At 43.8% G+C, this 26,515-nt stretch overlaps 1 protein-coding gene across 1 annotated transcript; it reads left to right on the top strand.

Moving 5' to 3' along the window:
• Positions 1-208: 208 nt before the first annotated feature.
• Positions 209-26,150, top strand: LOC139565808 (sortilin). Its single transcript, XM_071386390.1, has 21 exons — positions 209-633; positions 1,358-1,420; positions 1,871-1,947; positions 2,046-2,148; positions 2,713-2,880; positions 3,372-3,445; positions 3,877-3,923; positions 4,045-4,181; positions 4,622-4,705; positions 11,704-11,764; positions 20,249-20,404; positions 20,881-20,981; positions 21,104-21,203; positions 21,728-21,902; positions 22,376-22,569; positions 23,113-23,305; positions 23,568-23,684; positions 24,004-24,130; positions 24,538-24,644; positions 25,221-25,341; positions 25,563-26,150. Exons 1-21 carry the CDS (start codon positions 388-390, stop codon positions 25,575-25,577), a joined length of 2,466 nt encoding a protein of 821 aa, XP_071242491.1. The 5' UTR covers positions 209-387; the 3' UTR covers positions 25,578-26,150.
• Positions 26,151-26,515: the final 365 nt, after the last annotated feature.

Below are 26,515 nucleotides of genomic sequence, written 5' to 3'. Positions count from 1 at the left end.
TTGTAATACATAAATTACTTGTTATGCTACAGGGAATTTAGCCTATAGCTACTATAGCGTTAACATTGAGTCATAGGCTGCTATAGGCTTAGCTTACTATTAGTATTTGCAAAGGCGTTATAGTGGCTGATATGAAAGAGGTGTTGTAGTATATATATGTATGGACATCACTTGGATGCGGCATGGAGGCGAACAACCGTTGATATACCCACTGGCAGCAGATTTTAGGTAAATGACTCGTCAAACGTGTCTCTCCGCCCCCCAGCCATTCAAGTGCGACACTTGTCATTTGTCGCCTGAAGCAATAGGCAGTGCTAGCTAGTCTGTCATACATGACCCGAACTGTGGGATTTGGGACTTTACCATTATTTAGCCCACCACATCAAAATGACTTGGAGACTTTTGGTCCTCGGTGGGGCATGCTTGCTTCTTCTGGGTGTGGGGGGTCAGTGCAAAGAGCAACGAAACCGTAGAACGGTGTCTTTCCATCAGACTCAGCAAGATGGGGACCAACGCCAAGTCCTCTCACGGCCAGAGAGGGATACCACAGCTTCTCCAAGACCCACTTTCACCGCTTGTAAACTCCCTCTCACACCATTAGAACACATGGTGTTGGATCAAAATACACACGAGGTGAGAGCTATGTCAGTGCTGTTTTTGACGTACTTTATCAATTACTATAGCATCAACACCGCAGTTTTCTTTTGCAATTGCATAAATAAATGGAAATGTATCATAATATGTCATCATGATGATTAATGCTTGCTTTATTAATGATTTTGTGTGTGATAGTTTTGAGGGTAGGGCTACTTGGGTTGTCATAAGGTCCATCAGCTCTGAAGGTGTGGTGTTATGGGTGTATGTGACGAAAAAGATTAAGTTGAGTCTCACTCGCTCTCTTTCTCAATTCAATTCAATTTGCTTTATTGGCATGACGTGACAATGTGCCAAAGCTTTCTTTGGAGATTTACAATATTTACATAATTAATAATAATCAATATTGTCAACTGGACAACAGTAACACAAATAACCAAGGGTAAAAATAACCATGCATTGAATAATAACAATAAGCATAGAGGACATGTGCAGGTTGGTTGGTCTGTCAGACACTGTCCCTCATCTTATGTCTCTCTCTCTCTCTCTGTTTCTCTCTCTCTCTGTTTCTCTCTCTCTCTCTGTCTCTGTCTCTGTCTCTCTCGTTGTCTCTGTCTCTCTCTCTCTCTATCTTTCACTCTCTCTCTCTCTCTCTCTCTCTCTCTCTCTCTCTCTCTCTGTCTCTGTCTCTGTCTCTCTCTCTCTCTCTATTTTTCACGCTCTCTTTCTCTCTCTTTCTTTCTCTTTCTCTCTCTCCCTTCAGACAGGGTTTCATGGTGACGATGGCTCCAGTTTTACTGTCACATGGGTTGGAGACGGGACAGGAGTACGTATGGTCGTCACTTAATGGATGATGGATGTAGCTTCATTGTCATCATCACTCATTGGGTGCATCTGAAAGGGGTGCAGCTCAGTATGCTGGAGTAGCTTCCTCCCATCGTTTCCTCTCTTTCACCTGCGGTAACCAGACAGTGAGGAAACATGATAGATGCCTACAGGGAATTTGCTTTCACCTGTCCAGTTCTCTCACATCGATGCAGATGAAGGAAAGGAAAGGGGACGAGGATAGAGGAAACCTTTTAAACCTTTGACAACAGTTTTTTAATTTGGTTGATTGATTGATTGAGTGATTGGTTAATTTATTGATTTGTTGATTGAGTGATTGATTGATTGAGTGAGTGATTGAGTGGATAAATGGGAATTGCTAACTGTGCATAAACTGGTAATAGTACAGTTATGGTGAAGTTTAGTCAAGTGTTAATTTGTGTCCCACCAGGTAATCTTGGTGTTGTCTACAATCAGTGCTCCTCTAGATTCCTTCTTCGAGGGCGGTTCTTCACGATTGTACCGCAGGTTAGTGGATGGTGGCAATATGTCTGTCTGTCTGTTTGTGTCTCTAGATGAATTGAGCCAGTGTTCTGACATTTTGGCTTGTTATACTCCCCTCTCAGTGCAGACTATGGCAAGTCTTTCCATGATATTTCTCATCTCATCAACAACACCTTCATAAGGAAGGAATTTGGACTTCTGGCTGGACCAGGGAACTCTCAACAGGTAAGCTGCCTGATCACAAGTGTACATGCAGGAATGACAGTCTGTGTGTGTGTCTGCATGTCTGTGTGTATGTGTGTGTGTTAGTGACTGTCTGGCGTGCATGTGCAGACACGTCAGCCGTCTTGGTTCTTGCTGTCCAATCAGCTTGAGCCACCACAGCTCAGTTTCAACACTCCTCCACATGCCACTGTGGTCACGCTGCTCAGAACACTGGTGTGAAGACTAGACAGTGAGAACAACAAAACCACCAAACCCATTACTCCTAAACAACCACAACAGGGTGGTATCCATTAGGGCACAACGTAGCAAAACAATTTGCAATGGAAAATGTTCAGAAACAAAAGCAAGCACTTCTTATTGGACAAATTCAGGTCTGTTGCAGTTTGTTTTTGTCTGTTTGGCATCTAATGAATACACCCCAGGATGAGGCCTCATAGTTTTATGTTGGGGGAGGTGATTTATATGAAGACAATAGAGAAGACAAGGGGAGGAAGCCAGTTTAGACTATTGAGATGCACGTTAAGGCAACCTCCCATCACCGATGGTGCTTGTTCTGATTGACAGGTGATTCTGACTGCAGACACACCGGTTTTGGACAACCCCGGTGGTGTCATCTTTACCTCAACTGATGCCGGAGTGTCGTTTAAGTCTGTTCAGCTGCCTTTTCACCCGGCCCAGCCAATCACCTTCCACTTCTTGAATCCCGAGTACTTAGTGGTCATCAGCATAGATGTGAGTAAATAAACAAACATGCTCTTTATCTCTTTGTGATCACACTCACCTCACACATACGCACCCAAACACACACACACACACACACACATACACACATACATAAAGGTGCCATATGTAAAAATCACTCTGCCATTTCCTGGTAGAAAAAATGATAATAGTTAACCTAATTTCAGTTTATGTGACAAAACAAACAAGTATAGTGTAGAGAATCATTGTACCATCTAAACCGCTGTGAAATATATTTTCCATAACCAAAAATGTAGTATTTTCAGCTGTTTGAAGCTGGTGTACAAAACCAAAAGTAAAAGACGCAAAAACTAAACTTAATAACAGGAAGCATAGAAATAGCACAGATAAAACAGATCTACCGCTTCTTAGACTTGCTTTCAATTAGAATTACCGATCTATAACTCACATTTCTATGGGAATTTGGTCGGGTCATATTCCAGCATTAAATACACATTCTCCTATGCTTTTCTCACTTGCAGGGCGGCCTGTGGCTTTCTCTGGACTTTGGGGCTGTGTGGACAAAGGTTCACGAAGGAACACAATCTTTCACGTGGTGAGAACAAACGGGGCACACACACATACACACACACCACAAAGCTCAGTTTGATCAGCCGTGCCCAGACAAAGAGAGGAGGTGTGTCGTGTTCAATCTAAATACTGACTTCAATACATCAGTGTAGTAAACCCACAGAGCTCATAAAGCACACACGTCTACAGTCTGTTGTCTGTTGTTTGACTGAATTGGAATGTTTAGCCCAGGTCTGGTGGCAACTATAGGTGTTTGGTAGGCGTGAGAAGCTCCTATTTGTTAAGTCACTAAAGGCACATTTTCACTTAGTCATGCATTGATATCAATCAATGGGAGACTTAAGTGAAAATTACTTGAGTGTAAGTTATAGGATTTGCCCCTAAGTAATAAACAGTAACAAAATGTAATAAATATGATTATTAACTGGGTCTCTCTCTCTCTCCTTATTTTGCCAGGGGCTCCGGCATCACTCTCTTCTTCAGCTTCAGTCCCAAAGGAACAGGTGAGAGCAGGGTCATATTCATTAGTACACACCGTAGCAAAACATTTTGAAACCCAAAAATTAGCGACAAGTTCGTTTTTTTCTGTTTGGGCGCTGGTCTAGTAATGTGTTGTGTCGTTAGTGGAGGCAGACAGAAGAGGAGAGCTGTTCCTGAAGAGGACAGAAGACCTGGGGAAGACGTTCACCACCGTGGCACACAGCATCTTCTCCTTCGGCTATGTAGGAAGCTTCCTCTTCACCTCAGTCATAGAGACACTGGTGAGACACACACACTGATGCAACCAAACACACACACACACACACACACACACACACACACACACACACACACACACACACACACACACACACACACACACACACACACACACACACACACACACACACGCAAGCATGCATACTCATGCAAGCAAGCGTACACATACATGCACACACACACACAAACACACACGGGTATCAACATTTAAGCTGACATATACAATAATTTACACTCTGTGTTATTCTGTGTTATTTCCACTCACTCTGCCTTTCATTGGTCCAGTTCTACACCACATTGTGGTTCTTACTTGGTTAGATCTGTGTTGTGACTAAGTGATTCTCTCCCAGGGAGCCTTGGTTAGATCTGTGTTGTGACTAAGTGATTCTCTTCCAGGGAGCCTTGGTTAGATCTGTGTTGTGACTAAGTGATTCTCTCCTAGGGAGCCCCACGTGTCATCTATGTGTCCTCAGACCAAGGGGACCACTTCAACAAGGCCCAGCTCCCCTCCGCCTCCACTGAGCAGGTAGGACAGGCTCCTGTCTGTCTGTCTGTCTGTCTGTCTGTCTGTCTGTCTGTCTGTCTGTCTGTCTGTCTGTCTGTCTGTCATGTCCCTCTGTACCCCACTATGTCCCCTCAGTCCTCACTTCATTCTATTGTCCCCTGTCTATGGTTGTTATGCTAACCGTATTACCGCCACACCGGTAATGAGTAATGACGGCAGTCAAATACCACGTGACCGTTTAGTCACGGTAATTAGGCTTCTCCAAGCTCTGATGCTGCTGATGGTCATTAGTAGTCTACAAAAATTGCTACCTGCCTGGTACTAGCACTCTATTGTCCATCTAATCACTCTGACATCAATGCAAACGTAATCAAAAATCGAATCAAACACTTCACGAGGGCCCATGAGTTCATGTTGAGCAACATTTCTATAGGCTATGCAATTGTGTGAGAAAACAGAGTTTTGATGGCCTAATATTAAGCACATTGCTTTGCTTTACAACAGGAGTATAGCCTACCTGACTGGCATGAAAATTAACCATGGGAAAAGCGTCTTCTATTTAAGTATTTCCCCATGCCTCTGTTCTGAGACAGGTGCATGATAATGGCCCATTCTAAATCAAACCTAATTTCAGACATATTATTTAGTATGTAAAGACAACATTAAATTAACAATAGTCTGATGGGTGACAATATAAGCCTATCACTTGTGAATGATATATTATCAGTTGTGAATGATGCCCAGCTTGTGCAGTAAGTAAGGGAAGAAACAGTGCATGCCTTTTTTTGCGACTTTTTCAAATCATAGTCACACACCTCATGTAGCCTAGCCCATAGGCCTATATGTTTTGATAAGGTTTGTATCGTAACTAAAGTAGCCAAATAACTTCCTAAAATTAGGCATATTAATCCGCTCTGTAACTGGTATAGAGCCAAACTGGCATATATAAGCTGCACGTGAGTTTCAAGTTTGCGGAAGATAATTTTCACCATAAAAATGCACCTTTATAATACAGCATTGTATGCATAATCACATTTGACGTCACTTTCAAGGACAGTTTTCTCGCTAATTGATTGCATTTTGGAACGTTCGCACTTATAGCCTACTGCCGTGTGCGCATTGCTGCGCTTATAATGTGAAGAAATAGCCGAATAGTTTATCAACATTTTAAGCTAAACGTTCTGATCTGTTGCCACCATTGCTTTTAAACGTATTTTTGATGCGAGTGGCAAGGGGACGAAGCCCAAGACAAACACGTATACAAAAACACAGGAATGTAACCCAAACAAAAGAGCGAGGTAAAACCTCTAAGAAATACACAGGACGAGACCCGCAGTACACTACACAGGGCGAGACCCGTAATAACAAATGCACAACATAACACGGGACGAGACCCGTAATAACAAGTGCACAATACAAGCAGCACGAAAGCCGAAATAACAAAGAACAGGTACTCACAGACCAACGGACATGGGAACAATAACCGACAAGACAATGGTGAACAGAGGACACATATACAGTTGAAGTCGGAAGTTTACATACACCTTAGTCAAATACATTTAAACTCAGTTTTTCACAATTCCTGACATTTAATCATAGTAACAATTCCCTGTCTTAGGTCAGTTAGGATCACCACTTTATTTTAAGAATGTGAAATGTCAGAATAATAGTAGAGAGAATTATTTATTTCAGATTACATTTATTTCATCACATTCCCAGTGGGTCAGAAGTTTACATACACTCAATGAGTATTTGGTAGCATTGCCTTTAAACTGTTTAACTTGGATCAAATGTTTCGGGTAGCCTTCCACAAGCTTCCCACAATAAGTTGGGTGAATTTTGGCCCATTCCTCCTGACAGAGCTGGTGTAACTGAGTCAGGTTTGTAGGTCTCCTTGCTCGCACACGCTTTTTCAGTTCTGCCCACACATGTTCTATAGGATTGATGTCAGGGCTTTGTGATGGCCACTCCACTACCTTGACTTTGTTGTCCTTAAGCCATTTTGACACAACTTTAGAAGTATGCTTTGGGTCATTGTTCATTTGGAAGACCCATTTGCGACCAAGCTTTAACTTCCTGACTGTTGTCTTGAGATGTTGCTTCAATATATCCACATAATTTCCCCCCCTCATGATGCCATCTATTTTGTGAAGTGCACCAGTGCCTCCTGCAGCAAAGCACCCCCACAATATGATGCTGCCACCCCCGTGCTTCACGGATGGGATGGTGTTCTTCGGCTTGCAAGCCTCTCCCTTTTTCCTCCAAACATAACGATGGTCATTATGGCCAAACAGTTCTATTTTTGTTTCATCAGACCAGGGGACATTTCTCCAAAAGGTACGATCTTTGTCCCCATGTGCAGTTGCAAACTGTAGTCTGGCTTTCTTATGGAGGTTTTGGAGCAGTGGCTTCTTCCTTGCTGAGCGGCCTTTCAGGTTATGTCGATATAGGACTCGTTTTACTGTGGATATAGATACTTTTGTACCTGTTTCCTTCAGCATCTTCACAAGGTCCTTTGCTGTTGTTCTGGGATTGATTTGCACTTTTCGCACCAAAGTACATTCATCTCTAGGAGACAGAATGCGTCTCCTTCCCGAGCGGTATGACGGCTGTGTGGTCCCATGGTGTTTATACTTGCATACTATTGTTTGTACAGATGAACGTGGTACCTTCAGGCGTTTGGAAATTGCTCCCAGGGATGAAGCAGACTTGTGGAGGTCTACAATATTCTTCTGAGGTCTTGGCTGATTTATTTTGATTTTTCCATGATGTCAAGCAAAGAGGCACTGAGTTTGAAGTTAGGCCTTGAAATACATCCACAGGTACACCTCCAATTGACTAAAATTATGTCAATTAGTCTATCAGAAGCTTCTAAAGCATGACATCATTTTCTGGAATTTTCCAAGCTGTTTAAAGGGCACAGTCAACTTAGTGTATGTAAACTTCAGGGGAATTGGAATCAGGTGTGCGTAATGAGACAGTTCAGTGACGCCTAGAGGCCGGTGACGTAGACCTCCGGAACTGGTGCACGGAAGTGCAGCAGTACCGGGGGAATCTGTGACAGTACCCCCCTGACGCACTGCACCAGCAGCGGGATGACACCGGCCTCGAGGACGACCACAAGGACACGGTGCGTGTCGGTAAGTGTGCTAGTGGTGAAAATCCCTGGTCAGCGAAGCGTCCAGGATGTCCACCGCAGGAACCCAGCACCGCTCCTCTGGGCAGTACCCCTCCCCTGACACGCTGCATTAGCAGCGCGACGACACCGGCCTCGAGGTGCGGTGCGGGTCGGTCAGGGCCAGTTGCAGCTGCCAAAGTTGCGGCGGACGGGCCAGTTGCAGCAGCATCGGACGGGCCATTCCCGCTGTCTCCATTTAGGGTTGGTTATTCTGTAACGTCGTATAAACGATTGTTGACAGGCGCAGGAATAGGTAATCTTTTTTTTTAATACTCCACCCAAAAATACGAAGCCCAAAACAAACACACAAAAACACAGGGATGTAACCCAAACAAAAGAGCGAGGGAAAACCTCTAATAAATTCACGGGACCAGACCCGCAGTACACTACACGGGGCGAGATCCGTAATAACAAATCCACAACAATACACGGGACGAGACCCGTAATAACAAGAGCACAATACACACAGCACGAAAGCCGAAATAAGGCATAGGTACTCACAGACCAACGGACATGGGAACAATAACCCACAAGACAAAGGTGAACAGAGGACACATACAGTGGGGAGAACAAGTATTTGATACACTGCCGATTTTGCAGGTTTTCCTACTTACAAAGCATGTAGAGGTCTGTCATTTTTATCATAGGTACACTTCAACTGTGAGAGACGGAATCTAAAACAAAAATCCAGAAAATCACATTGTATGATTTTTAAGTAATTAATTTGCATTTTATTGCATGACATAAGTATTTGATCACCTACCAACCAGTAAGAATTCCGGCTCTCACAGACCTGTTAGTTTTTCTTTAAGAAGCCCTCCTGTTCTCCACTCATTACCTGTATTAACTGCAACTGTTTGAACTCGTTACCTGTATAAAAGACACCTGTCCACACACTCAATCAAACAGACTCCAACCTCTCCACAATGGCCAAGACCAGAGAGCTGTGTAAGGACATCAGGGATAAATTGTAGACCTGTACAAGGCTGGGATGGGCTACAGGACAATAGCCAAGCAGCTTGGTGAGAAGGCAACAACTGTTGGCACAATTATTAGAAAATGGAAGAAGTTCAAGATGACGGTCAATCACCCTCGGTCTGGGGCTCCATGCAAGATCTCACCTCGTGGGGCATCAATGATCATGAGGAATGTGAGGGATCAGCCCAGAACTACACGGCAGGACCTGGTCAATGACCTGAAGAGAGCTGGGACCACAGTCTCAAAGAAAACCATTAGTAACACACTACGCCGTCATGGATTAAAATCCTGCAGCGCACGCAAGGTCCCCCTGCTCAAGCCAGCGCATGTCCAGGCCCGTCTGAAGTTTGCCAATGACCATCTGGATGATCCAGAGGAGGAATGGGAGAAGGTCATGTGGTCTGATGAGACAAAAATAGAGCTTTTTGCTCTAAACTCCACTCGCCGTGTTTGGAGGAATAGAAGGATGAGTACAACCCCAAGAACACCATCCCAACCGTGAAGCATGGAGGTGGAAACATCATTCTTTGGGGATGCTTTTCTGCAAAGGGGACAGGACGACTGCACCGTATTGAGGGGAGGATGGATGGGGCCATGTATCGCGAGATCTTGACCAGCAACCTCCTTCCCTCAGTAAGAGCATTGAAGATGGGTCGTGGCTGGGTCTTCCAGCATGACAACGACCCGAAACACACAGCCAGGGCAACTAAGGAGTGGCTCCGTAAGAAGCATCTCAAGGTCCTGGAGTGGCCTAGCCAGTCTCCAGACCTGAACCCAATAGAAAATCTTTGGAGGGAGCCGAAAGTCCGTATTGCCCAGCGACAGCCCCGAAACCTGAAGGATCTGGAGAAGGTCTGTATGGAGGAGTGGGCCAAAATCCCTGCTGCAGTGTGTGCAAACCTGGTCAAGAACTACAGGAAACGTATGATCTCTGTAATTGCAAACTAAGGTTTCTGTACCAAATATTCAGTTCTGCTTTTCTGATGTATCAAATACTTATGTCATGCAATAAAATGCAAATTAATTACTTAAAAATCATACAATGTGATTTTCTGGATTTTTGTTTTAGATTCCGTCTCTCACAGTTGAAGTGTACCTATGATAAAAATTACAGACCTCTACATGCTTTGTAAGTAGGAAAACCTGCAAAATTGTCAGTGTATCAAATACTTGTTCTCCCCACTGTATATACAATTACTAATCAGGGGAATTGGAATCAGGTGTGCGTAATGAGACAGTTTAATGACGCCTAGATGTCGGTGACGTAGACCTCCGGAATTGGTACACGGAAGGGCAGCAGTACCGGGGAATCCGTGACATATGGGGGATAGTAGATTGACATAGGCTATTGTTCTGCTGTTCGTTAGGCCCACTCATCTTATTGGCTGATGAAAAGTAGTGGACAGTTCTAACATCTTCAATATGGCCTTGGGAATTCGGAGTTGCGTCCCCCGATGTGTCTGTCTTCATTCACTTGTATCCTACTTCTTAGCTGAAATGCCTGTGAGAAGGACGCGATCACGTGACGGGCATTGGATATTAAAAATGTAGATATCTGAGAGAACCATGTGAGTGAGAGGTGCTTCGGAGCACGGCAGCTGGGAGAGGGGAATTATAATTATTATTTTCAGCCAAATGGCCACTTTGGCCACAAAGGCAAGGATTTTGGGGGGGGCATTACGTCCACACAAGGGGGATGCCGCCGGGAAATTTGAGGCCTGGTGAGAAAACTATCAAGTGCTTGTCAAATTGTGAATGAGAGACTGATGAAGTGTGTGTAGCTTGAACAAGAAACAAATAAGAGCTCATGCCTTTCATGCAACTATTTTTTTGATCAATATTAGAGTCGCATCATACAGCCTTAGAATGTATAAAAAATCTGAACATATAGCCCAACGTTTGTGTCACAACTAAAGTTGCATAAATAACTCTAAATTAAGAATATAGGAGGACCAGTTTCTTTGTTAACCGCTCAACACAGAATAGCCGCATGTGCGCACTTCCTTTGATATCGTTTGGAGAAAAGATCCTTTCTATTTTATGAATCTATGTTCGATTGTATTCTTCATACTATAAAATAATACAATTAATAACGTTCATTAACCGTGAGACCGGCAGTTATTTGCTTGACAATCACCGGCTGACAAAATTTCATGACCGCCACAATCCTACCCTTTTCCATCTCTCCTTTTCCTCTGTACTGTTGTCTTCCTGTCCCTGTCTTCTCCTGTCTCTCTGTTCCCCCTTTCCCTCTGTCTCTGTCCCTCTATCTGTCCCTCTGTCATAAATTCATTTTAAAATATCTCAAAATTCCAGATCAGGGTGACAGCATTTCGTCAAGTACACGGTAAAGAATCTGTCACAACAATTGACAAGACATAGTACAGATTAAAAACCACATTGTGACAAAGTAACTACAAGATACAGTAACTGTCACCAAGGGTCTGGTCTAGAAGTTCTTGAAAGAGGAAGTAGGGGTTTGAAAGACGTTTGGTCATATCAGGAGGAGACCGTTTGGCAACTTTCAATTACAACACATAACGTAACGACAGATGCACACACCTGGTCTAGCCACAGACAAAGACACACACACATACCACCCCCTGCTCTCCTCTCTCTCCCTCAACTCCCTCCCAAACTGTATCTTGCTGACGAGACAGAAACAAAGATATTCTCTCACGTTAACGGCTTAGAAATGGGAGAACACACACACACACACACACACACACACAACACACACACACGCAAGCATGCATACTCATGTAAGCAACTAATTGGGGGAGGCATTACAATAACGCAAACAGTTGCACACATGTGTTAATGATTCATATTCTCACCTGTATACATGTGTGTGTGTTTCCAGTTCTACTCGGTTCTGGATGGGGATGAGGACATGATCTTCATGCATGTGGACAATCCAGGAGGTACTGTAGAGGAAAGGAGTGAACGTCATCGCAACTCACTCAAACACACACATCTTACACACACTCTGTCACACGCATACACTCTAGTCTCTGTTACTATCTCAATTTCTCTCCCTCTCTCTCTTTCACACATTCTAACTCACACACTCACACATGCTTTTCAAGTACAGACAAAGGACATATGAGCCACATGGATCCGTCTTTAGATTAAACATGAAAGTTTACTCATGTATTTTGCTCAGCACCGATTGTGTCTGAAACTGTACATCTCATCTATGTCTGTCTCAGTCCTACTAACCCTGATATGTCTGTCTCAGTCCTACTAACCCTGATATATCTGACTTAGTCCTACTAACCCTGATATGTCTGTCTCAGTCCTACTAACCCTGATATATCTGACTTAGTCCTACTAACCCTGATATATCTGTCTCAGTCCTACTAACCCTGATATATCTGACTTAGTCCTACTAACCCTGATATGTCTGTCTCAGTTCTACTAACCCTGATATGTCTGTCTCAGTCCTACTAACCCTGATATGTCTGTCTCAGTCCTACTAACCCTGATATGTCTGTCTCAGTCCTGCTAACCCTGATATGTCTGTCTCAGTCCTACTAACCCTGATATGTCTGTCTCAGTCCTACTAACCCTGATATGTCTGTCTCAGTCCTACTAACCCTGATATGTCTGTCTCAGTCCTGCTAACCCTGATATGTCTGTCTCAGTCCTACTAACCCTGATATGTCTGTCTCAGTCCTACTAACCCTGATATGTCTGTCTCAGTCCTACTAACCCTGATATGTCTGTCTCAGTCCTACTAACCCTGATATGTCTGTCTCAGTCCTACTAACCCTGATATGTCTGTCTCAGTCCTACTAACCCTGATATGTCTGTCTCAGTCCTACTAACCCTGATATGTATGTCTCAGTTCTACTAACCCTGATATGTCTGTCTCAGTTCTACTAACCCTGATATGTCTGTCTCAGTCCTACTAACCCTGATATGTCTGTCTCAGTCCTACTAACCCTGATATGTCTGTCTTAGTCCTACTAACCCTGATATGTCTGACTTAGTCCTACTAACCCTGATATGTCTGACTTAGTCCTACTAACCCTGATATGTCTGTCTCAGTTCTACTAACCCTGATATGTCTGTCTCAGTCCTACTAACCCTGATATGTCTGTCTCAGCCGTACTAACCCTGATATGTCTGTCTCAGTTCTACTAACCCTGATATGTCTGTTTCAGTCCTACTAACCCTGATATGTCTGTCTCAGTCCTACTAACTAACCCTGATATGTCTGTCTCAGTTCTACTAACCCTGATATGTCTGTTTCAGTTCTACTAACCCTGATATGTCTGTCTCAGTCCTACTAACCCTGATATGTCTGTCTCAGTTCTACTAACCCTGATATGTCTGTCTCAGTCCTACTAACCCTGATATGTCTGTCTTAGTCCTACTAACCCTGATATGTCTGACTTAGTCCTACTAACCCTGATATGTCTGACTTAGTCCTACTAACCCTGATATGTCTGTCTCAGTTCTACTAACCCTGATATGTCTGTCTCATTCCTACTAACCCTGATATGTCTGTCTTAGTCCTACTAACCCTGATATGTCTGTCTCAGTTCTACTAACCCTGATATGTCTGTCTCAGTCCTACTAACCCTGATATGTCTGTCTCAGTTCTACTAACCCTGATATGTCTGTCTCAGTCCTACTAACCCAGATATGTCTGTCTCAGTCCTACTAACCCTGATATGTCTGTCTCAGTTCTACTAACCCTGATATGTCTGTCTCAGTCCTACTAACCCAGATATGTCTGTCTCAGTTCTACTAACCCTGATATGTCTGTCTCAGTCCTACTAACCCAGATATGTCTGTCTCAGTCCTACTAACCCTGATATGTCTGTCTCAGTCCTACTAACCCAGATATGTCTGTCTCAGTCCTACTAACCCTGATATGTCTGTCTCAGTTCTACTAACCCTGATATGTCTGTCTCAGTCCTACTAACCCTGATATGTCTGTCTTAGTCCTACTAACCCTGATATGTCTGTCTCAGTTCTACTAACCCTGATATGTCTGTCTCAGTCCTACTAACCCTGATATGTCTGTCTCAGTCCTACTAACCCTGATATGTCTGTCTCAGTCCTACTAACCCTGATATGTCTGTCTCAGTCCTACTAACCCTGATATGTCTGTTTCAGTCCTACTAACTCTAACCTTGATATGTCTGTCTCAGTCCTACTAACCCAGATATGTCTGTCTCAGTCCTACTAACCCTGATATGTCTGTCTCAGTCCTACTAACCCTGATATGTCTGTCTCAGTCCTACTAACCCTGATATGTCTGTGTCAGTCCTACTAACCCTGATATGTCTGTCTCAGTCCTACTAACCCTGATATGTCTGTCTTAGTCCTACTAACCCTGATATGTCTGTTTCAGTCCTACTAACCCTGATATGTCTGTCTCAGTCCTACTAACTCTGATATATCTGTCTCAGTCCTACTAACCCAGATATGTCTGTCTCAGTCCTACTAACCCTGATATGGCTGTCTCAGTCCTACTAACCCTGATATGTCTGTCTTAGTCCTACTAACCCTGATATGTCTGTTTCAGTCCTACTAACCCTGATATGTCTGTCTCAGTCCTACTAACCCCGATATGTCTGTCTCAGCCCTACTAACCCTGATATGTCTGTCTCAGTTCTACTAACCCTGATATGTCTGTCTCAGTCCTACTAACCCTGATATGTCTGTCTCAGTCCTACTAACCCTGATATGTCTGTCTCAGTTCTACTAACCCTGATATGTCTGTCTCAGTCCTACTAACCCTGATATGTCTGTCTCAGTCCTACTAACCCTGATATGTCTGTCTCAGTCCTACTAACCCTGATATGTCTGTCTCAGTCCTACTAACCCAGATATGTCTGTCTCAGTCCTACTAACCCTGATATGGCTGTCTCAGTCCTACTAACCCTGATATGTCTGTCTTAGTCCTACTAACCCTGATATGTCTGTTTCAGTCCTACTAACCCTGATATGTCTGTCTCAGTCCTACTAACCCCGATATGTCTGTCTCAGCCCTACTAACCCTGATATGTCTGTCTCAGTTCTACTAACCCTGATATGTCTGTCTCAGTTCTACTAACCCTGATATGTCTGTCTCAGTCCTACTAACCCTGATATGTCTGTCTCAGTCCTACTAACCCTGATATGTCTGTCTCAGTTCTACTAACCCTGATATGTCTGTCTCAGTTCTACTAACCCTGATATGTCTGTCTCAGTTCTACTAACCCTGATATGTCTGTCTCAGTTCTACTAACCCTGATATGTCTGTCTCAGTCCTACTAACTAACCCTGATATGTCTGTCTCAGTTCTACTAACCCTGATATGTCTGTCTCAGTCCTACTAACTAACCCTGATATGTCTGTCTCAGTTCTACTAACCCTGATATGTCTGTCTCAGTCCTACTAACTAACCCTGATATGTCTGTCTCAGTTCTACTAACCCTGATATGTCTGTCTCAGTCCTACTAACCCTGATATGTCTGACTTAGTCCTACTAACCCTGATATGTCTGACTTAGTCCTACTAACCCTGATATGTCTGTCTCAGTCCTACTAACCCTGATATGTCTGTCTTAGTCCTACTAACCCTGATATGTCTGTCTCAGTTCTACTAACCCTGATATGTCTGTCTCAGTCCTACTAACCCTGATATGTCTGTCTCAGTTCTACTAACCCTGATATGTCTGTCTTAGTCCTACTAACCCTGATATGTCTGTCTCAGTCCTACTAACCCTGATATGTCTGTCTCAGTTCTACTAACCCTGATATGTCTGTCTTAGTCCTACTAACCCTGATATGTCTGTCTCAGTCCTACTAACCCTGATATGTCTGTCTCAGTCCTACTAACCCTGATATGTCTGTTTCAGTCCTACTAACTCTAACCTTGATATGTCTGTCTCAGTCCTACTAACCCAGATATGTCTGTCTCAGTCCTACTAACCCTGATATGTCTGTCTCAGTCCTACTAACCCTGATATGTCTGTCTCAGTCCTACTAACCCTGATATGTCTGTGTCAGTCCTACTAACCCTGATATGTCTGTCTCAGTCCTACTAACCCTGATATGTCTGTCTTAGTCCTACTAACCCTGATATGTCTGTTTCAGTCCTACTAACCCTGATATGTCTGTCTCAGTCCTACTAACTCTGATATATCTGTCTCAGTCCTACTAACCCAGATATGTCTGTCTCAGTCCTACTAACCCTGATATGGCTGTCTCAGTCCTACTAACCCTGATATGTCTGTCTTAGTCCTACTAACCCTGATATGTCTGTTTCAGTCCTACTAACCCTGATATGTCTGTCTCAGTCCTACTAACCCCGATATGTCTGTCTCAGCCCTACTAACCCTGATATGTCTGTCTCAGTTCTACTAACCCTGATATGTCTGTCTCAGTCCTACTAACCCTGATATGTCTGTCTCAGTCCTACTAACCCTGATATGTCTGTCTCAGTTCTACTAACCCTGATATGTCTGTCTCAGTCCTACTAACCCTGATATGTCTGTCTCAGTCCTACTAACCCTGATATGTCTGTCTCAGTCCTACTAACCCTGATATGTCTGTCTCAGTCCTACTAACCCAGATATGTCTGTCTCAGTCCTACTAACCCTGATATGGCTGTCTCAGTCCTACTAACCCTGATATGTCTGTCTTAGTCCTACTAACCCTGATATGTCTGTTTCAGTCCTACTAACCCTGATATGTCTGTCTCAGTCCTACTAACCCCGATATGTCTGTCTCAGCCCTACTAACCCTGATATGTCTGTCTCAGTTCTACTAACCCTGATATGTCTGTCTCAGTCCTACTAACCCTGATATGTCTGTCTCAGTCCTACTAACCCTGATATGTCTGTCTCAGTTCTACTAACCCTGATATGTCTGTCTCAGTTCTACTAACCCTGATATGTCTGTCTCAGTTCTACTAACCCTGATATGTCTGTCTCAGTTCTACTAACCCTGATATGTCTGTCTCAGTCCTACTAACTAACCCTGATATGTCTGTCTCAGTTCTACTAACCCTGATATGTCTGTCTCAGTCCTACTAACTAACCCTGATATGTCTGTCTCAGTTCTACTAACCCTGATATGTCTGTCTCAGTCCTACTAACCCTGATATGTCTGTTTCAGTCCTACTAACCCTGATATGTCTGTCTCAGTCCTACTAACCCTGATATGTCTGTCTCAGTCCTACTAACCCTGATATGTCTGTCTCAGTCCTACTAATCCAGATATGTCTGTCTCAGTCCTACTAACCCTGATATGTCTGTCTCAGTTCTACTAACCCTGATATGTCTGTCTCAGTCCTACTAATCCAGATATGTCTGTCTCAGTTCTACTAATCCAGATATGTCTGTCTCAGTTCTACTAACCCTGATATGTCTGTCTCAGTTCTACTAACCCTGATATGTCTGTCTCAGTCCTACTAACTCTAACCCTGATATGTCTGTCTCAGTTCTACTAACTCTAACCTTGATATGTCTGTCTCAGTCCTACTAACCCAGATATGTCTGTCTCAGTCCTACTAACCCTGATATGTCTGTCTCAGTCCTACTAACCATGATATGTCTGTCTTAGTCCTAGTAACCCTGATATGTCTGTCTTAGTCCTAGTAACCCTGATATGTCTGTTTCAGTCCTACTAACTCTAACCCTAATATGTCTGTCTCAGTTCTACTAACCCAGATATGTCTGTCTCAGTCCTACTAACCCTGATATGTCTGTCTTAGTCCTACTAACCCTGATATGTCTGTTTCAGTCCTACTAACCCTGATATGTCTGTCTCAGTCCTACTAACTCTGATATGTCTGTCTCAGTTCTACTAACCCAGATATGTCTGTCTCAGTCCTACTAACCCTGATATGTCTGTCTCAGTCCTACTAACCCTGATATGTCTGTCTTAGTCCTACTAACCCTGATATGTCTGTTTCAGTCCTACTAACCCTGATATGTCTGTGTCAGTCCTACTAACCCTGATATGTCTGTCTCAGTCCTACTAACCCTGATATGTCTGTCTCAGTCCTACTAACCCTGATATGTCTGTCTCAGTTCTACTAACCCTGATATGTCTGTCTTAGTCCTACTAACCCTGATATGTCTGTCTCAGTCCTACTAACCCTGATATGTCTGTCTCAGTCCTACTAACCCTGATATGTCTGTCTCAGTTCTACTAACCCTGATATGTCTGTCTCAGTTCTACTAACTCTAACCCTGATATGTCTGTCTCAGTCCTACTAACTAACCCTGATATGTCTGTCTCAGTTCTACTAACCCTGATATGTCTGTCTCAGTCCTACTAACTAACCCTGATATGTCTGTCTCAGTTCTACTAACCCTGATATGTCTGTCTCAGTTCTACTAACCCTGATATGTCTGTCTCAGTCCTACTAACCCTGATATGTCTGTCTCAGTTCTACTAACCCTGATATGTCTGTCTCAGTCCTACTAACTAACCCTGATATGTCTGTCTCAGTTCTACTAACCCTGATATGTCTGTCTCAGTCCTACTAACTAACCCTGATATGTCTGTCTCAGTTCTACTAACCCTGATATGTCTGTCTCAGTTCTACTAACCCTGATATGTCTGTCTCAGTCCTACTAACCCTGATATGTCTGTCTCAGTTCTACTAACCCTGATATGTCTGTCTCAGTCCTACTAACTAACCCTGATATGTCTGTCTCAGTTCTACTAACCCTGATATGTCTCAGTCCTACTAACCCTGATATGTCTGTCTCAGTTCTACTAACCCTGATATGTCTGTCTCTGTCCTACTAACTCTAACCCTGATATGTCTGTCTCAGTTCTACTAACCCTGATATGTCTGTCTCAGTTCTACTAACTCTAACCCTGATATGTCTGTCTCAGTCTCTACCCTGATATGTCTGTCTCACTACTAACCCTGATATGTCTGTCTCAGTTCTACTAACCCTGATATGTCTGTCTCAGTCCTACTAACCCTGATATGTCTGTCTCAGTTCTACTAACTCTAACCCTGATATGTCTGTCTCAGTTCTACTAACCCTGATATGTCTGTCTCAGTTCTACTAACCCTGATATGTCTGTCTCAGTTCTACTAACCCTGATATGTCTGTCTCAGTTCTACTAACCCTGATATGTCTGTCTCAGTTCTACTAACCCTGATATGTCTGTCTCAGTTCTACTAACCCTGATATGTCTGTCTCAGTCCTACTAACCCTGATATGTCTGTCTCAGTTCTACTAACCCTGATATGTCTGTCTCAGTTCTACTAACCCTGATATGTCTGTCTCAGTTCTACTAACCCTGATATGTCTGTCTCAGTCCTACTAACCCTGATATGTCCGTCTCAGTTCTACTAACTCTAACCCTGATATGTCTGTCTCAGTTCTACTAACCCTGATATGTCTGTCTCAGTTCTACTAACCCTGATATGTCTGTCTCAGTCCTACTAACCCTGATATGTCTGTCTCAGTTCTACTAACCCTGATATGTCTGTCTCAGTTCTACTAACCCTGATATGTCTGTCTCAGTTCTACTAACCCTGATATGTCTGTCTCAGTCCTACTAACCCTGATATGTCTGTCTCAGTTCTACTAACCCTGATATATCTGTTCCAGTTCTACCACTCTAACCCTGATATGTCTGTCTCAGTCCTACTAACTCTAACCCTGATATGTCTGTCTTAGTTCTACTACCCTGTTTGCTGCAATGGAAAAGCTTGAGTTTGTTAGAGAGAAAGAGGAAAGACTGGTTTCACAAGTTCTCAGTATTGCTGACAAATAATCTGATCATACAGGCTGTGTGTGTGTGTGTGTCTTCTGCGTCAGTGCATGCTGTAGGTCTCTATGGGTGGAGGTCCGAGGCGTTTGTGCCATTCAGCTGAATGGAGGAGATAAGAAGGAGGGGTTTTATCTGAGTGTGGGAAGGTTAGAGGTAGACAGACACATTGATAGGCTAGAATAACAGCTGACACAGCTCTGGGCATCAGGGCACACACACACACACACACACACACACACACACACACACACACACACACACACACACACACACACACACACACACACACACACACACACACAGCAACACATGGTACAAAGGGATTTTAAGGCCAGAAGGTCATATGCATACTATTTACCACTAAGTGCTGACGTAAGTTGTTTCTGCATCTTTGATGTCAGGAGTTTTCTTCACACCATTTATTGATGTTTACTGCCCCTTATCGCTATGCCGACTCATAGAGGGCTGTGTCAGCAAAGTTGGGTTTGTTCCCAAGCCTACAGAAGATACTCTATTTCTTCCATCCGTGTGTGTGTGTGTGTTGTCTCATGGGGTCGGGATAGAGTAGATGATAAATGACTATTCCTTCTATATTATACTGTTTGATTCTATTGACTTTCTATTCTATTGTACCATACTCTACTGTCTTCTATTCTCCAGAGGAAAGCTACTTTGGGACGGTGTACACGTCAGATGACCAGGGCATCCTGTACTCTAAGTCTCTAGAGCGCCACCTCTTTGGTGGGGAAGGGAAGAGCGACTTCACCAACGTCACCTCCATGAGAGGAGTGTACCTCACCAACGTACTGGAGGAGGGTACGCAGCTACGCATCAACACAATCTGGGTCGTATTCTTTAGGAACATTAACAGTCCGAAACGCGGAGGGACTCGTATAATCTACACCCGTCACAGCCAGAAGAGAACTGGCTACCCCTCAGAGCCTGGTTCCTCTCTAGGTTTCTTCCTAGATTCTAGAAGCACGGTGGCTAGGAAAAACTCCTTAGAAAGTTTTTCCTAGCCACCGTGCTTCTACATCTACATTGTTTGCTCTTTGGGATTTTAGGCTGGGTTTCTGTTTAAGCACTTAGTGATAACTGCCGATGTTAAAAGGGCTTTATAAATCCATTTGATTGATTGATACCTGAACTTGTCCAATATAAAATGCATGTAGTTTGTAGGGGGGGTTTCAACTGGCTGATTGAAGTGTGAATGCATGTATTCTTTAGTGGAAAAAATCTGACAATTACTAATCCAAGCTAAAACGTTTTTTCCTGGGTATTGTTTTTGACAGACGGCCGCATTCGGACAGTCATTTCATTTAACCGAGGGGGAGAGTGGACACTCCTCAACAAGCCCCAGAATGTTGAGTGTGGTGAGGATTCAAGAAATGATGTGAGAACTAACTTCATTCCCTCCTCTGACAATTCAGTGTGTTGAGTATGTTGATGCTTATTATATGATTGTGAACACTGGATTCTTGTGTGTGTGCGTGTGTGTGTTTCTGTTTGTGACAGTGTAACTTGCACATCCACGGTGAGCACAGTCGCTACAACGGCATCACTCCCATGCTGCCTCTCTCTGACCCCACTGCCGTTGGCCTTGTCATCGCCCACGGTAACCAAACTGTCAATCATACATATCACAGACATGTTGCATTGTGATACTTCTGTATTACCGTAGTGTACAGGATGTTGTGCACTACATGTTGCATTGTGATACTTCTGTATTACCGTAGTGTACATGATGTTGTGCACTACATTTAGCATTGTAGGGAATCTTGAATGGACTACACCGGAAATTCTTCTCCCCCTAATAATTCGGTCATCACCACAAAATAGCTGATCCCATATATAGTGCACTATTATATGCCCGGTCCCAATTCGTTCCCTTAGCATTTAATGTTTGCATATCAGTAATGTGGGATCAGTATGGTGAAAGCTTCTCCACTACACTGGTTATCTCTATCCAGGCCCTTCAGGTCAGAAAACATTGGAGGGTTAGGGCTAAACGGAGGGGTAAGGAGAAATTTGGGACCGGATGACTGACAGATAGAACATGTTTTCGGACACATCCCCCACCCTCTAGCTGTCCCAGAATGTGTGTGACCTTTCTATGACCTCTGCGCTTTGACCGGTCAGGCAGTGTGGGGGACTCCATCTCGTCAACACGGCCTGACGTGTACGTGTCAGATGACGGGGGGTACAAGTGGAGGGGTTCCTTGAGGGGGCCCCATCACTACAGCATCCTGGATGCTGGGGGGCTCGTCGTGGCTGTGGAGGCCCACCCCATGGACGGCCAAATCAACACCATCAAGTACTGAACACCACACGCACACACACACACACACAGTCGGTGGCATGTAGAAAGATTGGGTGTAAGAAAGATGCTTTTTATTCACACCCCCACCCATGGCATGCAAGCGACCTCCTCTGAGTGTTGTGTGTGTGTGTGTCTGTGTTTGACTTTGGAGTGTGTGTGTGTGTGTCTATACGCTCTTCTCTCCCTATGAAGTTGTGGCTGTGAATGTGTCTAAGCAGTCCACTATCCGGTAACTCTGTATGTGTGTGTTTTAATTCTATGTACTTCATGCGTGTGTGTGTGTGTGTGTGCTTGCACGTTCACATTCAGATGTTTATACAGGGTCGTATTCATTAGGCACCAAACGAAAGAAATCAACCTTAACTTTATCCAATAAGAAAGGCTCGTTTTAGTTTTCCGTTGCAAAGCGTTTTGTGACTCTGTGCACGAATGAAAACGACCCTGTATGTCATTGTGCATCACCCCAGGTTCTCCACAGATGAGGGCCAGTGTTGGAAGGTGTACAACTTTACAGAGCAGCCCATCTTCTTCGCTGGCCTGACATCCGAGCCGGGCACCAAGACCATGAACATCAGCGTGTGGGGCTACCGGCCCGAGGACGACCACCAGCCCATGTGGGTTGTGGTCACCATTGACTTCCAGAGTCTCCTCACCAGAGAGTGTGGGTGAATCTCAATTGTATTTCCTTGATTCTTTGTGTCCTGTGTTTACTCGTCTCCTTGTCAAAACTCAGTGGAGGAGAATGTCTGAGGGGAGGAACCTTGGATCTTCTCCTCCAATGCTTTTTGAGAAGGAGGTGAAGGAGAGTGGTCACAAGGAATCAAGGAAAGATGATTGAGATTCCCCCTGTGAGTCATTTGTTTGTTGTCAAATATAATATCCCCAAGGATCATAATCATTAAACCAACAACAGACATTTCACAAGGAATGAAACAGTAGCTAGCTTTCTATTGTGAGAATACCCAAAGAGTGTCGTCAAATATGTGGTTTCCATATGTTTGATGTGTTTGATACCATTCCATTGATTCCATTCCAGCTATTACAATGAGTTCGCCCTCCTATAGATCCTCCCACCAGCCACCTTTGGTGTGCACCCCTGTGGGTCACTAGGAACGGAATTGAACATACTGATATCGATAAATATATACTAAAATTGGCATGTCTCAATAGTCTCTCTCTATTGGTTAACGTTGGTTTCCTATAGGTGGTAACCAGGACTATGTTCAGTGGTTGGCCCATGCCACAGAGGGCGGGGACTTGGCCACAGAGGGGTGTGTCTTGGGCTATAAGGAGATCTTCAGGAGGCTGAGGAAGCTGTCCGTCTGCAGGAATGGACGGGACTACGTGGTGAGCAGGCAGAAAAGCCCCTGCCCCTGCACCAGAGAGGACTACCTATGGTAAGAAACACTGTCAGGGGTCCAGTCTAAACTTCTCTCCCTCTAGTCAGGGATACATTCAGATACAGGAAACCAGAAGTTGAGAGTTGTCCATTCAAAGGCACAATCTGTTGCTTCATTTCTAGTAAAAAAAGCATTTTTTTCTCTAATTGTGCCTTTGAGGCAAAGGCAGAGTCAACGCAGACCCAAACATAACATTGCCAACAAGGCATTTGCTGTGTCTGTGGTTGAAATGGCCTAACGTGTCTGTCCTTTCCAACAGTGACTATGGTTACTATCGTCATGAGAACAGCTCAGAGTGTATGAGACAACTGGACACTGCAGACCACGCCCTGGAGGTGTGTCTAAATGGAGAGGAGGAGGAGCTTAGGACGTCGGGGTAATTATGACACACACACATTTGTTTTATTATCCTTGTGGGGACCTAACAATTGATTCCCATTGAAAATCCTATTTTTCCTGACCCTAACCCTTAATCTAACCCTAACCTTAACCCCTAACCTGAACTCCTAAACCTAACTCCTAACCCCTAACCCTAATTGTATCCCTAACCCTAAACTTAACCCCTAAGCCTAAAATAACCTTTTTCCTTGTGGGGACCGGCGAAATGTGGTCCCCACAAAGATAGTCAAACCAAACACACACACACACACACACACACACACACACACAGTTCACCGTGTGGTCTCCATGTGTAGGTACCGTAAGGTTCCCAGTGATAAGTGTGAGGGAGGTTTCACTCCCCTGCGCAGAAAGGAAACAGTCAACAGTCATTGTGGGAACTCCAGTCAGCCCCCCACTGCCAGCCCATATTCTGAAACCCCGGTGAGTGTGACCTGTGTGTGTGCGTGTGCATCTGCGAGTTCTTGTGTGGGTCTCCTTTGAGTGTGTGTGTGCTTGGGTTATTGCTCACAGTGTGAAAGGTGTAACTTACCTGGGCATAATGTAACAGTGTTCTTCATTCTCGGGAGTCACACATTGTGAGCTGGGTTTTGTTCCAGCCCAGTACTAACACACCTGATTCAATCAATCAATGGCTTGATAACTGGTTGATGAGTTGAATCAGTTGTGTCAGCGGTGTGCTGGAACAAAAGCCTACACACCCTCTGGGTACTTCCGCATCAGACAATACAGCCCCACATATTAGATGATGCAATGCGTCACATGATAAAAGTTTATAGCGTTTAGAATATTATGACCAGAAATATGATAATGCTATGTCTGTATTTCAGAGAGAGAAGATGCTGTTGATCGTAGTTTGTGTTGGATTAGGGATTGTCATTCTGGTGGCTGTTGCCGCTGCTGTCTATACTGTAAGGAGAATGGTCTATGGGAATAGGTGAGCCACATACACATTTAGGCGCACGAGCATGCAAGTAAACACGCATACACACACACACACACACACACACACACAAACACACAAACACAGACACACAGACACACAGACACACAGACACACACACACACACACACACACACACACACACACACACACACACACACACACACACACACACACACACACACACACACACACACACACACACACACACACACACACACACACACACACACACACACACACACACACACACACACACACACACACACAAACACAGACACACACACACACACACACACACACACACACACACACACAAACACAGACACACACACACAAACACAGACACACACACACACACACACACACACACACACACACACACACACACACACACACACACAAACACACACACACACACACACACACAAACACACACACACACACACACACACACACACACACACAAACACAGACACACTGCTCAGGTACAAGTGCACATTGAAATGCCTGCTTCCGTTCTGGTCCTAAATAATGACATTCTTTGTGGCTCTGCTCCGCCCCCTACAGGGCGCCAACGTATCGCTTCTCTGTCCTGCAGCTTCAGGACGACGACTGCTCCATTGCCGCCGACCCAGAGAGTGTTGCCAGTAGCAACGGAACATCAGTCTTCCAAGTGGATTCAGATGATGTGAGTGTTATTAGCTTTAGCATGGTGGCTAAAGGCACTCAGGATTTTTAGGGCATGTTAGGTGCATAGCAAAAGGCAAAATATGTGTGAACTTGTGCATTTAAGAGCAACGTTATGGTGATGTTGACCCGTCCATTGTTTTAAATGAACAATGATCCATTTACAAGACGTAATGTGGAAAATATTGATAATTTCCCTCTGTTGTCCCCCCCGTTTTGTAGGATCTTATTGAATGAACAACATGAGATTAAATATCTTGACGATGATCTCCAGAGCTTGGCCATTTGGATGTATGGCATTCCACTTGTTGTATTACGTACCTGTTGCATCTCAATGGATAGATGTCTAGGGTTTGTAAGGAACAAATTGCGGATGTCATGTAAATGGTATGCAGATGTCCCCAGCTATTTATTGAGCGAAGAACACTTCCCACTGGACACGCACTGGTTGAACCAACGTAGAATAGATGTTGAATTGAGTTTACTTCAAGTTTCACTGCTCTGTTTTTAAGTATTTCATGAATTAACAGTTTGTCTCTGTCTGATGATATTATTTATGTGTAGAACACTGTCTTCAACTTGCACAATTTTGTATGGCGCTTGCAACGCAATTGATAGTGGGTTCGATTCTCGATTTGGATAAAAGCATCTGCTAAATGGCCTATATTTATTATTATTATTATTATTGTTATTACCACTGTTCACTAGTCTGTATTTTGATGAGGCCCTGAATAATGTGCATTCCTAATAAATCAACACAGTAATGTTAGAATAGCGATGTAATGGAAATAAAGTGCCTGATTACCTCAATTATTCTGTATTTACTCTGCAGGAACAATCAACTGTTATCTGTTATTCACTGTGAATTTATTCCTAATTTCTCTATTTCTTTATCTTTAACTCTGCATTGTTGGAAAAGGCCCAGTGAGTAAGCATTTCACTGTTAGTCTACACCCCTTGTTTATGAAGCATGTGACAAATAACATATGATTGATTTGACATGTAGAGTGGATCCACAGCAAGTAAAGATTACTATCGACTTGTTTTGTATTTGAATAGATTATCTTCTGTTAGTCAGCACCTCACCTAAAGTGTCTATGTTCTTTAATTGTTTTACTTCCTAGATGGATTTTGTTTTGCCTTATTGCTTACCTGTACAATGTGCCTTATGGACT

This window comes from Salvelinus alpinus, chromosome 37 (genome assembly GCF_045679555.1).
Source record: "Salvelinus alpinus chromosome 37, SLU_Salpinus.1, whole genome shotgun sequence".
In the NCBI taxonomy this organism is placed as follows: Eukaryota; Metazoa; Chordata; class Actinopteri; order Salmoniformes; family Salmonidae; genus Salvelinus; species Salvelinus alpinus.
The sequence above is the reverse complement of the archived record's forward strand: the minus strand, read 5'-3'. Positions and strand labels throughout refer to the sequence as shown.